This window comes from Channa argus, chromosome 5 (assembly GCF_033026475.1).
Source record: "Channa argus isolate prfri chromosome 5, Channa argus male v1.0, whole genome shotgun sequence".
Classification (NCBI taxonomy): Eukaryota; Metazoa; Chordata; class Actinopteri; order Anabantiformes; family Channidae; genus Channa; species Channa argus.
Genome location: NC_090201.1, coordinates 9,008,423 through 9,022,017, shown reverse-complemented (window position 1 = coordinate 9,022,017; position 13,595 = coordinate 9,008,423). Strand labels below are relative to the sequence as shown.

At 38.8% G+C, this 13,595-nt stretch overlaps 2 protein-coding genes across 4 annotated transcripts; one reads left to right on the top strand and one right to left on the bottom strand.

Moving 5' to 3' along the window:
• Nucleotides 1-3,386: 3,386 nt before the first annotated feature.
• lyar (Ly1 antibody reactive homolog (mouse)) lies at nucleotides 3,387-7,656 on the bottom strand. Its single transcript, XM_067503223.1, has 8 exons — nucleotides 7,179-7,656; nucleotides 6,933-7,047; nucleotides 6,741-6,848; nucleotides 6,502-6,582; nucleotides 4,451-4,781; nucleotides 4,009-4,074; nucleotides 3,769-3,854; nucleotides 3,387-3,666 (listed from the first exon to the last, which is right to left on the bottom strand). Exons 1-8 carry the CDS (start codon nucleotides 7,298-7,300, stop codon nucleotides 3,529-3,531), a joined length of 1,047 nt encoding a protein of 348 aa, XP_067359324.1. The 5' UTR covers nucleotides 7,301-7,656; the 3' UTR covers nucleotides 3,387-3,528.
• Nucleotides 7,657-7,888: 232 nt separating this feature from the next.
• On the top strand, nucleotides 7,889-12,350 carry zbtb49 (zinc finger and BTB domain containing 49). Of its 3 annotated transcripts, XM_067503216.1 has the most exons (8): nucleotides 7,889-7,946; nucleotides 8,320-8,508; nucleotides 8,643-9,763; nucleotides 9,868-9,914; nucleotides 9,983-10,077; nucleotides 10,244-10,326; nucleotides 10,470-10,631; nucleotides 11,010-12,350. In XM_067503216.1, exons 2-8 carry the CDS (start codon nucleotides 8,357-8,359, stop codon nucleotides 11,741-11,743), a joined length of 2,394 nt encoding a protein of 797 aa, XP_067359317.1. In that variant the 5' UTR covers nucleotides 7,889-7,946; nucleotides 8,320-8,356; the 3' UTR covers nucleotides 11,744-12,350. The 3 variants fall into 3 exon arrangements, with proteins under 3 accessions (XP_067359317.1, XP_067359318.1, XP_067359319.1); XM_067503217.1 differs by having other exon boundaries at nucleotides 7,898-8,508; nucleotides 10,004-10,077; nucleotides 11,010-12,349; XM_067503218.1 differs by lacking the exon at nucleotides 9,868-9,914 and having other exon boundaries at nucleotides 7,898-8,508; nucleotides 10,004-10,058.
• Nucleotides 12,351-13,595: the final 1,245 nt, after the last annotated feature.

Sequence of the window (13,595 nt, the reverse complement as noted above, 5' to 3'; positions counted from 1 at the left end):
TTAGAAATTTGAAATGAAATAAGCTCACAGTTTTATTAACAAATTAAAAGCCAGTATTTAATTAAATGTTTTTAGCTTTATGCATTATACAAACATGTATTTTTAATTTGTTTTACTTTTTAAATTTTACTTTAATGTCATCTGTTTTTAAATATATATCAAACAATGTTTAATTTGCTCCATTGACATGTATAGCATGGATCAAAAATGTAATAAAAAGTATGTCCCCCAATTAAACTATGGAAGCACATCATGTAATCATTAGGCTACATTTATAGTTAATTTAAATTTAGTTACAGTGAATTACATCAAAGCTGTGCTTAGTGGAAAATATTGGTTTATCATCATCTCTGCTCTACCAATAAAATCCATGTCTAATGCAATCATCTCACATACCGTACTAGAGGGTTTTTAAAAAGGTTTGACATTAAAGTTCATGTAAGTTTGTTTTGAATACAGCTTCCTAAAAAACATATTGATACAAATAATCTCAAACAAACTGGACTACTGCCTGTCTGTTAAATGTTGTGAGTTTTTTTGTTTTTTTGTTTTTTAGCACATAGTCCAGTGGAAAAAATATAACATTGCTGATGCCTTTGTGGTATCATAAAACAAAGCAATGACAAGATGTGCATGAATAGTGTGAAACAGGTCTCTCTTGAAAATGGGACCTTGTGTCTCAATGAGTAAGTAGTGTAAGGAAATGATAAAAAAATAAAATAAAAGCAAATATTTTATTTATTGCTACCAGCCCTTGTGTACGGTCGTGTGCAAAGGTTAGTATCCCTTTATTATGAAATGCCGTGGCGTAAAAAGAGTAAAACAAATTTTTTCAACAACACAATATTTAATGCACAATTAGCTACAAACATTTCCTCGTTAGTAACTAATAAATTTGTAATTAACAAATTAACTTATTTATCATTTTTAATGAACCCCTTGGCAATATAGGGGGATGCTAAACCTAGTACATTAACAATATACATTTATTATTAGAAGTAACAAGAATGGTCTGTCAGAAGTTGCAACTGACCACATCATTACTTCATTTGGTAAATTTTTAACTAATGCACTCTAATATAGCCCTGTTATAATTTTACTATAATAAAGGTTGTAACGCTGTTGTGTTTTTGTCAAACTGTTTGCATTTTATCTTTTGGTCATATTTGATGGAGTTGCACAGTATTACAGATACTAGGAAAAACTTTTCTATTTTTTAATAACTCTTGCAATTAATAATGTGATACAAATAAAAAAAACATTCAGAACATTTTGGGCATTGTGTAAAGTTCTCCTTATTTAAAAAATAAAAATGACTGAAGGATTTGTAAATCATCTGAAACAGAGTTGTGATTGTAAATACTGGAACACTAAGTGAACATATGTGAACAAATGAACAAAAGTTCAAGCTGATAAATTTGATTTAAGGATTTCATCATATTCAATAGATAAAATAATGAAAAGATTTAGAGAATTGTGAATGCACATCATATCTGTATTTTGCAAATCTGTAAATTCACCATAGCTCCAAAACCTGTTGATCATCTCATGTCATATGGATGACAGATCAGTGGCAACTAATAGCAGTTGGTCTCTTCAGTTGCTCAATACTTACAGACTGTTTTAAAAAGCACTTTAAAAAACAATCAAATCTATATGTTTCAACATTTGATGTTGTCTTTGTACTATATAGTATATTACAATCAAAAGTTTACAATTTCATTCTCTTTTTATTTGCGTTTTACACAACATCCCAATTTTCATGGAAACGGGGTTTGTACAGGGGCCATGGTAAATCCGTCCTTCCTTTAAGTTTTTACTTGTATGGGGAGCTTGAGACTTTCGCACGTCTAAAAGCAAAAAAAGGGGACAGGTTCCTCAGTTACTTTATGGGCATTTCTTGTTCCTGTGCAGATGCAGCAGATAAGGGTGTTACCTCATACTCTGAGATGCCACCCTTGGTAGTCTGGTGCTTACTCTGGGGATTAGTAAAAGGAGAAATACCTGCTCATGTTTACCTCCACTCTATAATAGCACAAGTAACATTCAGTACAATAGGTGTACTCACTGCTGTACAATGCTTTCTGTGTAATGACAACATAAAGCTGAGACAGTAACATTTGTAGGACAAACGTTCCATATGCTACAGTACAGTGAATATTTATAAACATTGTAGCTATGAAACAATTAAAAGAATCATAAAGGGAGCAATTGTACTCATGTCATACCGACTGTAACAGAAAAATACACGTTACATATTGCATACAGTTAGATATTGCATTAACCAATTTTTTTCTAAGAAAATAAAACATGCCCATAATTCATAAGTAATAAAAGACTTGTTCAGGGTGTTAAGTATTGCTAAACTTTTGATTGACCTAACTGTGTAACTGGCCAAGGGGCACCCTGACTGACCCCTGGTCATGCAGGCAAATTCATTAATCCACCCACAATAATACCCCAAGTAGTGAAGCTGAATGTCAGTTACACAGCAAGGTCAATCAAAAGTTTAGCACTACTTAACACCCTTAGTGTACTGAAACCAGCAAGTCTTTATTACTTTTTATTTCTAAGAAAATGTGTTATTTTCCCTTTCAGATATAGTCTCCCTTCATAATTTATAGTTAGCCCTTGTTCTAAAATCTAAGGCTGCCATTATGACCAAAGTAAAAGGCCACAAGGTTCATCCTGTAATATCTAATGACAGAAATGAAATATTGACCTAGCAAACCAGATTTGTCTTGCAACAGTGCACAGGCTTAGTTTGTGATTATTTACTGGGGTAGGCTGGATTATTAAAACAAATGGATTAAGCAATACTGACTCCTAACTGAGAAGTAGAAATAGCCATTTTAATACTAGCAAACTTGAGTAATAGCTTGACTAATACCCCAAGTATGCAATATTCAGTTACAGGTAAGCAGTGTGATGAATAAGCATCAGTGTTAAACCTACTGGGATTAGCAGAGCTTCATAAAGCTGATTTCCCCGTGTGTGTACAGGGTAAAGAGGCTGCTCATTCTAGCGGCAGAAAATCAGACATTAAAACTTCACCTGAGGCTGACACCAAGCATCTTGCTTCTATGGAGCTTCTGTGTCCCTGGCCAAGTGAACCCCGTTCGGGGTGCCGAGGAATGTGCATTAACTTCGTCCCGTGTGAGAGTCAAATTCACCTCAGGTGCACCTCTCCCCTTCCCCTTCCCCCTACCTCAACATCTAATCCCACAGATAAAATGCCATTTCCCAGCCTTACTGTGGGCTTGGAATGTGGAACAGAGCAGCCATGTAATTGTCATTTTATAAATTATACAACACTGACATGGTCCACGATCATTTGTAAAACTCTGCTGACCAGGCTTTCTGCAATAAGGAACAAGACTCAGAACTCTTTAATAAAGTTATTTAATCTTTGGGACCATGGCATTGACTAAAAAAAAAAACATATAAGTGACGATGGCAGAGAACAGTGACTTTTGAATTTTAAAATTCTATGAACATACATTTCTTCTCAGAGGTACGAGATAAACTCTACTTTACAAGCTTAACTCTTTCTTTCAAAACTCTAAACTTTGGATTGTGGTTGATCTTCTTGGTGAAAAGTGCTAGCACCTCCTCCTCAGTTTTAAAATTTCCATTACCAGTAAAACTGTAGTAGGCTGCCAAAACCTGTGAGAGACAAACACAGTATTAACATCACATTTTCAAAAAATATGGACTGCACTGTATGTACTTATCTGCACACACTGATCATAATACCGTATTTCTCACCTTCTTCCTGAGTTTCTTCAAAGGCAGTTCCTGGTCAGGTGACTCTCTCAGTACTGCCTTGATATTTCCTTTCCAGTTGAATTTGCCTATAGGTTGATCAGACACATTAGCTCCCAGAATATTCACAGTGGTTCATTTTCTTACTGTTACCAAAAGCAACAATACTGACTCCTTGTGGTTTTGCCAATTATCACTATAATGAATCTACTAAATGCCATAATTTACTATTAACTATGTTACCTTTGGAAACATCTTGATCCTCAGTCTCCTCTGACATGTGTAAAGCATCCTCTGATGTCTCATCAACTGAAATGGTAGATAAAGGACTTTTATAGTAAAGCAAACACTTAAACAAATACATCTACAGTTTCCAGCAAAAAAAAAAAGGGGGTAGAAAGGGAAAAACAATTGGTCCCAATTAAAAAGAGCATACTTGGCAACATATGACTATTACTGTACAATGTACATAAGTGGACATTAGCATTTCAATCTCAAAATCATGTTATTAATTATTTACCTGCGTGTACTGATGCAAATGTCACTATTCCTTATTGTGTCAGAAAGGCATGAAAATTGTAACTACAGGTTATTAAATCCTAATAGTAGTGCCATGACTGTAAGACACCACTGGCTGCCTGAAAAAGTCACACACTTTACACATTCAGAAAAATGTCTCACTTGCCCTTTGTTTTCTTGCTGGAACTCTCGTTTCCAGCACTGTGCCCATTCGGTTCTTCATTTCCATCCTCCTCACAACCAAACTTTCTCTTTCTGTCCTTCTTTTTCTTTTTGCCTTCCTGGGCCACCTCTGGCTCTTGTATGACGTTTTTTTCAGCAGATTTCGTGGCTTTCCCATTGTTCTGCCGACGGGCCTCTTTACGCTCCTGTTTGTTTAGCTTCCTCTTCTTCTCGACTTCTGGTTGACCATTCTGCTTTTCATTTCCATTGGTATTCACTCTGACTTCAGGTGCTGTGCTTTTATCTTCTTTAGTCTGCTGGGGAGGTGCTAGAGCCTGTCAGATTGTGTTGAATAATGAAAGTCAGTTTAGATACTGAAAACATGGGAATGCTTTTTCTTTCCTTAACAAAACTATTAAAACATACTGTTAATCCATCCTTCTATGGCCTAATTTGAATGACTTATTTAACATATTAGCCCTATATGAGCCTAGGCACAGTAATTTTACTTATTTGCATGTTGTGCCGAATTTAACCTCTCTACCACAATCTGCATTCACGGTGCAGGAGTGCACACAGCTAATGCTAAAATCCTGCTGTCTGCAGTGTCTTTAGACCAGCGCTTCATCAGGAAGCTGTCCCAGCAGGTAACACATAGGAGATGAGTAGACTCAGATACTTGCTAATTAGATTCCTGACCACTGTGTGTATGTTCTGTATGGTTGATTTGCATTGAGTCCTTCCTTTATGCATTTATGCAAAATCAGCTGCTAAGCTGAGTGGTTAAAAGACAGCCATAACCGGTCCATAGCTGTCCAACTGGCCATTGCCTTGTCAAATCTGGTATGACCCACTCGAGTGTAGATCTGTTCTGCTCTGTATGTTTCTTTGTCTTGCTGATTAAACTCACCATAACCGAGACTGTGAGCTGCCTTTTGCATCCTAAACTTACCTTACAGTTTTTGCCACGACACCAGCAATTAAAAAAAGCCTTCAATTAATCCAAAATGCTGCAGCAAGAGTGCTGACTGGAATTGGCAAGAGAGATCATATTTCTCCTTCATTAGATTTCCTCAATTGGCTTCCCATAAAATCTAGAATAGAATTCAAAACTCTCTGCCTTACATGCAAAGCTCCATCATATTTAAAAGGTCTCGTACTGTATTGCCCGATTAGACCACTTCAATCCCAGAATACAGGCCTACTTGTGGTTCCCAGAGTTTCCAAAAGCCTCTCTTCTTTGGAACCAGCTTCGAATCCAGATTCGGGGAGCAGACACCCTCTCTATTTTTCTCCTCTCTATTTTTAAGACTAGGTTTAAAACCTTCCTTTTTGATAAAGCCTACAGTTAATACTGCTCAGTCAACCTGAACTAGCTCCTACTTAAGATGCTATAGGTTTAGAGTGTTGGGGGACTCCTGAAAGTGCAATGAGCTCCTCTCCTCTTTCTCTCGATACATTTATTTTTCACCACTGCATGCTATTAATTTCGTGTCTTCTCTCTCCCGTTGTTGTGCTTCTCCCCCTCTGTCTCCCTCTCTCTGTCCCTTTCTACAGGTCTCCTTGGCTTTGGAGCTGTGCGTTTTCCAGTGTGCAGCTACTCGTCCTATCAACATGTATAATGTTTTGTTGTTGCTTTTTGTTGCTCTTATCTTTTCTCTCTCCACTTTCCAATCACCCCAAAGGGTCAAGGTAGATGACCGCCAACCCTGAGCCTAATTCTGCTGGAGGTTTCTTCTGTAAAAGAGAGTTTTTCCTCTCAAATGTTGCCTAGGGCTTGTTCAAGGGGGATTTGTTGGGCTTCCTCTACATATACAAATACTGTATAGCAAATACTGCTGTAGGCTGTTACTGTCACTATGTGATGTGTAGTTTAGAAAATATAAACAAACAACTTCATTTATAGTGTAAGTGATGTGTTATGTTTGTAATTATGTTAAGTTTGTAATTATGTTTGATTGCTGAAATGGTTACATGTCTGCACTATGTCAACAGAATAATGTACACAGGAAAACAGTTAAACAACAAGTATAACCTTTAAGCAGAAGAACTTACATTTTCAGCTGCAGTGAGGATGTCCCACACCTGATCATGAAGACTGGTGTTGGCTATTTTAATACTGTTTTTCATCCAGTTCTGAGGAAAAGTCAGAAAATGAAAATTGGTGTTTTGTGTATGCAAGTCCCTATTCCCTCTACAAACAAAATGTTTCTAGTGAAACACTGCTGAGGGTCAGATACTCTGAGCATTAAAATATAAAAGAATTAAGACATGTAGTTTAAGTACACACCAACCTGAAACTTGGCCTTTTTTCTTGGGACATTATCATATGTACTGACTTGTTTGAGCACATCCTTCAGCTTTGCACTGACTCCCGGTTTGTTCATGGCTTCGTGGATTCTCTTTAGTAATGAAACATGAACTTAGCTAGAAACATACAGTGGCAGGACATTAACAGAGATTCACTTCATTTTAATGTATATTACCTGGATCCACTGCTGCTGTTTCACATCTCCTTTGTTCGCCTTTGCCTCGTAGCCTTTGCCTCCGTACTTCTGATCTTCACTAATACACTTAATATGGTTCTTGTAGTCATCGCCCCTGTTAACCATGCACAAAAAACCAATGCACACATGTAGGTATCTAGCACATAGTGGTCATGCATTGCTAACTACCTTTAACTAGCTAGAGCAAATAGAAAGCAGAAAGTTAACTCCGGATCGTGAACCTACCAGAAGTCTTTACCACAGTCAATGCAGGACAGGATCTGGCAGCCTCGGCACATGGCCACATGTTTATCAACCTGAGCCTTTTTCAGAGATTCGCCGCACGCATTGCAAGTGAAGAAAACCATTTTGAGCGACTCTTCGTCTGAAACTCACGTCTCAAATCGTGTAAAAATTAAAACAGACAAGAGTTCGATCCTCGTGCGAAAGCAGGATCAGCCTGTTGACAGTACTGATAGGAGCTAACGTTAATGTTAGCTAAAGAAACGTGGTCAACGTTATCAAAGCTAGAAATATTGAGATAAACCGATGGCTACAAGTAGTAGGGGTATATTTAACTGGCTAGATGTTTTGGAGCCACAATGCTAACTTTGGATTGTTTTAAATTTGCATATGAACGCAACAAACACCCGCAACGTCCCATTCGTTTAAACTTTTCAAAACACACGTGACCATATCGTTACCCGGTAGCTACATTGTTAGGCGTTCGTGTGGAAATACAACCGAGTAAGAGTTCCTAGCTTAAGGTGGCCGCATATTGTTTTATACATGAAAGGTTTTGTATGACGACTTCAAACATGTCAGCTGCATCATGTTGTCAGTTTAAATTATACTATGTAATTATACAACAATTAATTACACCACCACACACTATGTTCCTTTTATCTGTGCCATGTCTGAACAGCTCGCAATACGAGCTGTACCAGGATGTGATGTAACGTTATTACGCTCGAAAAGTGACCCATCACTCAAAGAAAATATGGAGGCTTTTATGTGGGTTTGGATTTATATTTATGGCTACCAATGCGGAATTAAAACTAGGTAGCATTAAAAAGTTTAGTCTCGGTTGAAAATGTCAGTCTTAATGCTGTTACATTAATCCTAAATAATTAGAGCTATAGTTTACTTAGCATAGCTATGTTGTTAGCTTGTTCGCCAATTTTTGCATGGTTGGTCTCGCTTCCTAAACGCACTGGATTCTGCGTGGTTGTTGAATTATTTTGCGTTATAGGAATATCGTCGTTTAATAGAGTTTCCAAACACGCGTACATCCTTTTCATCATGGTTGCGTTTCAAAGATTAGCTCAACAAAGGAATAATAACTAACTCTTGAATAAGTTTCTTTGACATGTGTCCTCTTGGCTAGCTTTCTCATGGACAAGTCTTTCAGCAGCTGAGTGACCATGGACGCCCTGTCCAGCCATAGCTCCTATCTGTTACAGCAGCTCCAGGAGCAGAGGATTCAGGGACTGCTATGTGACTGTATGCTTGTGGTCAAAGGTGTCTGCTTCAAAGCACATAAAAATGTGCTTGCTGCTTTCAGCTCCTATTTCAGGTGCTTTTACATATTTCATGCAGCGATTAATAATTCGATTTGTGTCATATTTCCATTCCTTGCACTTTGTCCAATAATGATTCTCTGCTATTTTGATAGAATATAAAGTAAATATCTGTCATTGCTATTTGCAGGTCATTGTTCCAAAATTGTCCTAGTCAGAAGAATGAGGTGTTCAACTTGGTTATCCAGGATGTCAGTGGCATTGGCCAAATATTGGACTACATGTACACCTCCCATCTTGATATCAACCAAGATAATGTGCAAGCACTACTGGACATTGCTCAGTGTCTGCAGGTTCCAAATGTGCAAAGCATGTGTAATGCTTTCCTCAAACCTTGTCCTCCCCCAGTGGAAATCCCTCCATTTTCTCTCCCAGGCATGCTGAGCACAGAGCCCGACTGCCTGTTGGGGTGCAATCTTCCTCATGATGTTGACCTTCCCTGTCCCTCTGATGCCCAGAGGCCTGGGTTCAGCAGTGATGTGGACCAGACCAAAAGGCTGTCTGTTTCTTTGCCCAATAGCAGTTCCAACTGTGACACAGCTAGCAGCACCCAGGGACCTGTAGAAAAACAACTGGTTCATGGCTACAAGCTCCGTAACTTTTACAGCAAGCAGTACTTCAAACAAAGTGCAATTCAGACTAATATGGCCTCCAATCAAGGCCCGGGCCCTTTGGTAGTGACAGAGGAGCAACAGTGTCAGCTCGTTGCCCAGGGAAGCAGCCACACATCTGTATGCTCAGGAAACACAGTTCAGCCTAACCCTCCATTGACGTCTGTGGCAACAGAAAAGAACCCTGTCTCATCTTTAACTCCGTCAGAAAATGTAAACTCTCCCAACACTGACCCAGCAGATTCCATGCTTAACAAGCCAGTGCGCCCAAAGAAGACTGTGTACCTAAAAAAGTACAACTACCTGCGGTCTCAGAAAGCTTTGGAAGAGATGTGTGCTGAATCAGTAAGTGAACCCATTCTCAACTGTCCCAAAGAGAGTCATCAACAAGAACCTGTCATCCAGGCTAAAGCTTCCGAAGCTCCCGTTGAGGCTCTTGCTGCAAGCACTGCGGAGGTTTCTGAGACCGCAACAGATGCACAACTCCCTAGTCCTGCACCTGTGAACCAGGAGGAGCAAAACCTAAAGAGTGTTCCTGAGCCACAGCAGCAGTCAGGACACAAGCAGTATTGTTGTGAGGTGTGTGGAAAGATCTTCAAACACCCAAGCAACCTAGAGCTGCACAAGCGATCGCATACAGGTATTTATAGTTTATAAGTACCTTATGCACAACAACACATTTCAGCTAACCCAGTCGTTTTGTAGTATTCGTTAAGGACTTAAAATCTACATTTATTGTTGCAGGTGAGAAACCCTTTCACTGTAATGTTTGTGGGAGGAATTTTTCACAGGTATGGGCTTGTGTGTTACATTTAATTTAACATGATTCTTAGGTGGTCTTATTCTATTTTTATATTAGTGTAACAAATTTGGTTTACAGGCTGGAAATTTGCAGACTCATTTGAGGAGACATTCTGGAGAGAAACCATACATCTGTGAGTTATGCGGTAAAGGGTAAAGTATTGTTTTTCCTATTATTTACATTATCCTGTGCCCTCTTAAATCTGAATTAAAGCCTCAGCAAAACAATTTTAACATTACATTTTAAATTATTAAACTTCCAGTATATTATAGTTCCTACAATGGCCTGTTGATAAAATATTTACCTTTTCTTTTTTAGCTTTACCGCTTCAGGGGATGTTCAGCGTCATAAAGTGGTCCACACGGGAGAGAAGCCACATCTATGCGATATATGTGGTCGAGGTATGTGACAGCTCTCAATACAAGACATTGTCTTTATTGTACAGCTGATAACAATCTTCGTGTAATTGCAACGTTCTAATCAAATATTGTGGAAGCTTCTAGAGCCACAAACTGTTACACACATGTACATGTGTTTTGTTCAGGATTTAACAACCTAAGCAATCTGAGGGAACATAAGAGGACTCATGTCACAGACAAGACATTTATCTGTGACCAGTGTGGAAAATCCTTCAACACACACAGGAAGCTTCTGAAGCACAAGGCCCGCCACACTGGAGAAAAACCCCACAGTTGTGCCACGTGTGGTAAGAATCCTTATTTCATGTCTGCATGCCTGACAACATAGATAGCCACCATCATATATACACACACATGCCAAAGTGAGTTTTTGTCCAGTTAAAAATCAGTATAATTTGCTATTATTAAGTGCAGGACATGTGATGTCTCCATCATTAAAGTCAGTCATGTTATGATGTTATGTTAGTCTCTTAAAAAGATGTCTTGGCACCACCTGATTTTGAATGGCATATGTTTAACCTGCTAAAATAATTAAACGCCATAACTGCTTAAGAGTATGATATGAACTAGCATTATATTACTCTACAACCTAGTTCTGTAAATTATGTATTTGCTTCCATATGGAGTGAAGTTTTAGACTCAGTGTGTCTTTTAAATCCATGCAGGGAAATGTTTTAACGGCTCGGGGGATCTGCAGCGTCATATACGGTCACACACTGGTGACAAACCATACATCTGTAATGCATGTGGAAAGAGCTTCACTCGCTGTGCCATGTTGAGGAGACACAGCAGCATGCACTGCAAGGGGGCCCCAGCTGACATCTCAGTCACCGACAACTCTGAGCAAACACGTAGCACAGATGGAGCCTCTGCCTCTTTCCCTAAACTTGTCAGCCACAGTAAGGCTGCCTCTACCAGTGAGCAAGACATCTCCCCAATGATGCCTCACACAGGGTTAGCTAAACCCTCGACACCATCAGAGCCAGCACCACATATAGAGACTCCTTCTACTAGCATGCACCTCAGTACAGCTTCCACTCCCACCTCCCTTCCAGAGCTGCGCTCCCTGGTTCCCCATCATCTCCTCTCCTCAAACCACCCAGAGAGAAGTGCAGCCCTGACTGCTCCAGACCACATAAAGCTGGTCAAACCCACCCTGTCTCAGGAAGCTGTGTATGGTCCCTATCTGGAGAATGGCAGTATTTCAGTGGAGCTGAGCAGGGGTGTGGTGGGGAGGCCTTATGTGCCTCCCACAGAAAATCCCTGCACTTCCCTACCAGGGTCTAATAGGACCAACAGTGGCTCCTACAGGCCTGGTGAGGGGCAGTTAATCTCCAGTGTAACTCTGTGGGGCTTGGCAATGAAAACTCTGCAAAGTGACAATGATATTGAGCCGTAAAATCTTTTATTTTCTTCAAGGAAGCACAACATAGCCAGTTCAGAAGGGGTGCACTTTACATCAATGTTGAGTTTGTTTTCACCTGGCTCATGCTTGGTTAAAAGTGATTTTTTTTCATTATATTTAAAATGATAGCTCTTGTGAAGACATAAAAGATAAAATATTTTTTAAAAAATGCTTTGTCTTAAGAGTTTTATTTTTAATATTAATACTCTGCTTCCAAAATATTTTAAGTTAGAAAACAATAAATCTACTCTTAACCTAGAGAAATGAAAATGCTACCGCAGTCCTCTGAAAACTTTCAAGGGTGTTCTTTCTGTGGGCACACCCCAGTCAGTGATGTCACAAGTGTTTAGCCTTTGGCAGCTGATGGAGGGTCCCTGCTGTGACATTACTAATTAGAGTGTGATGTCAAATGCATCATGTTTGAATAATACAATCCATAAAATAACAGTGTAGCAGCTGTTTTTTTGTCCTCTTTGAGTAAGTGTACTTTTGCCCTTGGAACCACATGTGCACTACTGATAACAATAGTGTGGACATTCAGTTTGTACATACTGCACTGCACCTTAAAATATAAAAATAGAGACCTATTTTGAACCATCAGTGTCAAATCATGTACAGCATTATGTTTTATCAAAATATAAATAATGTGCATACTATTTAAAGTTTGGAATTTCTTTGAGTTCATAATGTTCAGTGTATTTTCAGTGCCTCAGGTATTTGTATACTGATGCAACCCTACCCAATTTCTGCCGGGCTTGGGACCGGCGCTGCGCGGCTTCAGTGCCCAGGGACACTTTGATGTGGTTGGGAAGAGTGGGGCGCAAACCTCCGAGCCTATGGTCAGAAGGCAACCACATCCTGATGCTTTTTAATGACTATAATATAACCATGTTAAGGCCATTACTGATCAATTGCTGTTATGTTGTTAAATGGCCTACAGAGGGAGCTGGAAACCAAATGCTGAACATGACTGAACATGCAAAGAAATTTTAGCTGTAAGCTTCAGATACTGTAATGCCACAGGTTTTTAATTAGTAGGTGTTTTTTCATATTAGGTCATAAAAAAAAAAATACAAAAACTACCAATGATGAAAACAAAAAAAATGGACATGCACTGTACATAGCAGCATGTTGTGTAATGCTTGTCCAATATGACAAAGTGCATATAACCATTGCTCAAGGAATCAAATGAGTTTTTATGGTGAGTGTAATTCATATTCACCACATCCAGTTAACATTTTACAACTTCACCTCAACACGAGAGACTGTCAACAATACGCAGAGTAGAGAGCATTCACTACAAGATAGGCAGCTAATAATTGTCCATCACTTTCATAACACACAGCCATTGTTATCCAGCTCCTGCAGAATTTGTTGCTTAGTGACATGTCTGTTGTGATTCTCCTTTGGCCTTTTACATCAATCCACCTGCCAGTGATGGACAAGATTGGGTTCCCTGATTAGAAAGAGTATCTGACCCAGATGGCCTATGTCCTGAAAAGGGTGACAATGTAGTTGTGTGCCAAAAATGTGTCAACAAAGTAGGAATGTATTGATATTCCAGCATTTTGTATTTACTCTCACTTTTTCTTTTTGCAGACAGCTATGAACATTTCAAACCACATATACACATATACACATATACAAGCCCCGCACTTTAAAGGACATACCACAGTGTGCGATAGTGTAATAACTCTCTTTGCTTTCAATATATTTTTCTAGTAAGAATCTTACTTAAGTAACATTTTAAATGTTAAACTCCTCTACCAACGTTGAAGCATACTTTTCATTTTATATATAAAAACACAAAAATTATGCAGTCTTTATTTATGGAGATGATTGTGTG

Bases quoted from the DNA above. Each gene is read 5' to 3' on its own strand.
- lyar (XM_067503223.1), bottom strand. From the start codon at position 7,300: ATGGTTTTCTTCACTTGCAATGCGTGCGGCGAATCTCTGAAAAAGGCT. The intron at 6,849-6,932 runs GTAATATACATT...TCATTACTAAAG, and splicing joins AACAGCAGCAGTGGATCCAG to AGAATCCACGAAGCCATGAA. The intron at 6,583-6,740 runs GTTGGTGTGTAC...ACTTTTCCTCAG, and splicing joins GAAAAAAGGCCAAGTTTCAG to AACTGGATGAAAAACAGTAT.
- zbtb49 (XM_067503216.1), top strand. From the start codon at position 8,357: ATGGACGCCCTGTCCAGCCATAGCTCCTATCTGTTACAGCAGCTCCAG. The intron at 8,509-8,642 runs GTGCTTTTACAT...TGCTATTTGCAG, and splicing joins GCTTTCAGCTCCTATTTCAG to GTCATTGTTCCAAAATTGTC. The intron at 10,327-10,469 runs GTATGTGACAGC...TGTTTTGTTCAG, and splicing joins ATGCGATATATGTGGTCGAG to GATTTAACAACCTAAGCAAT.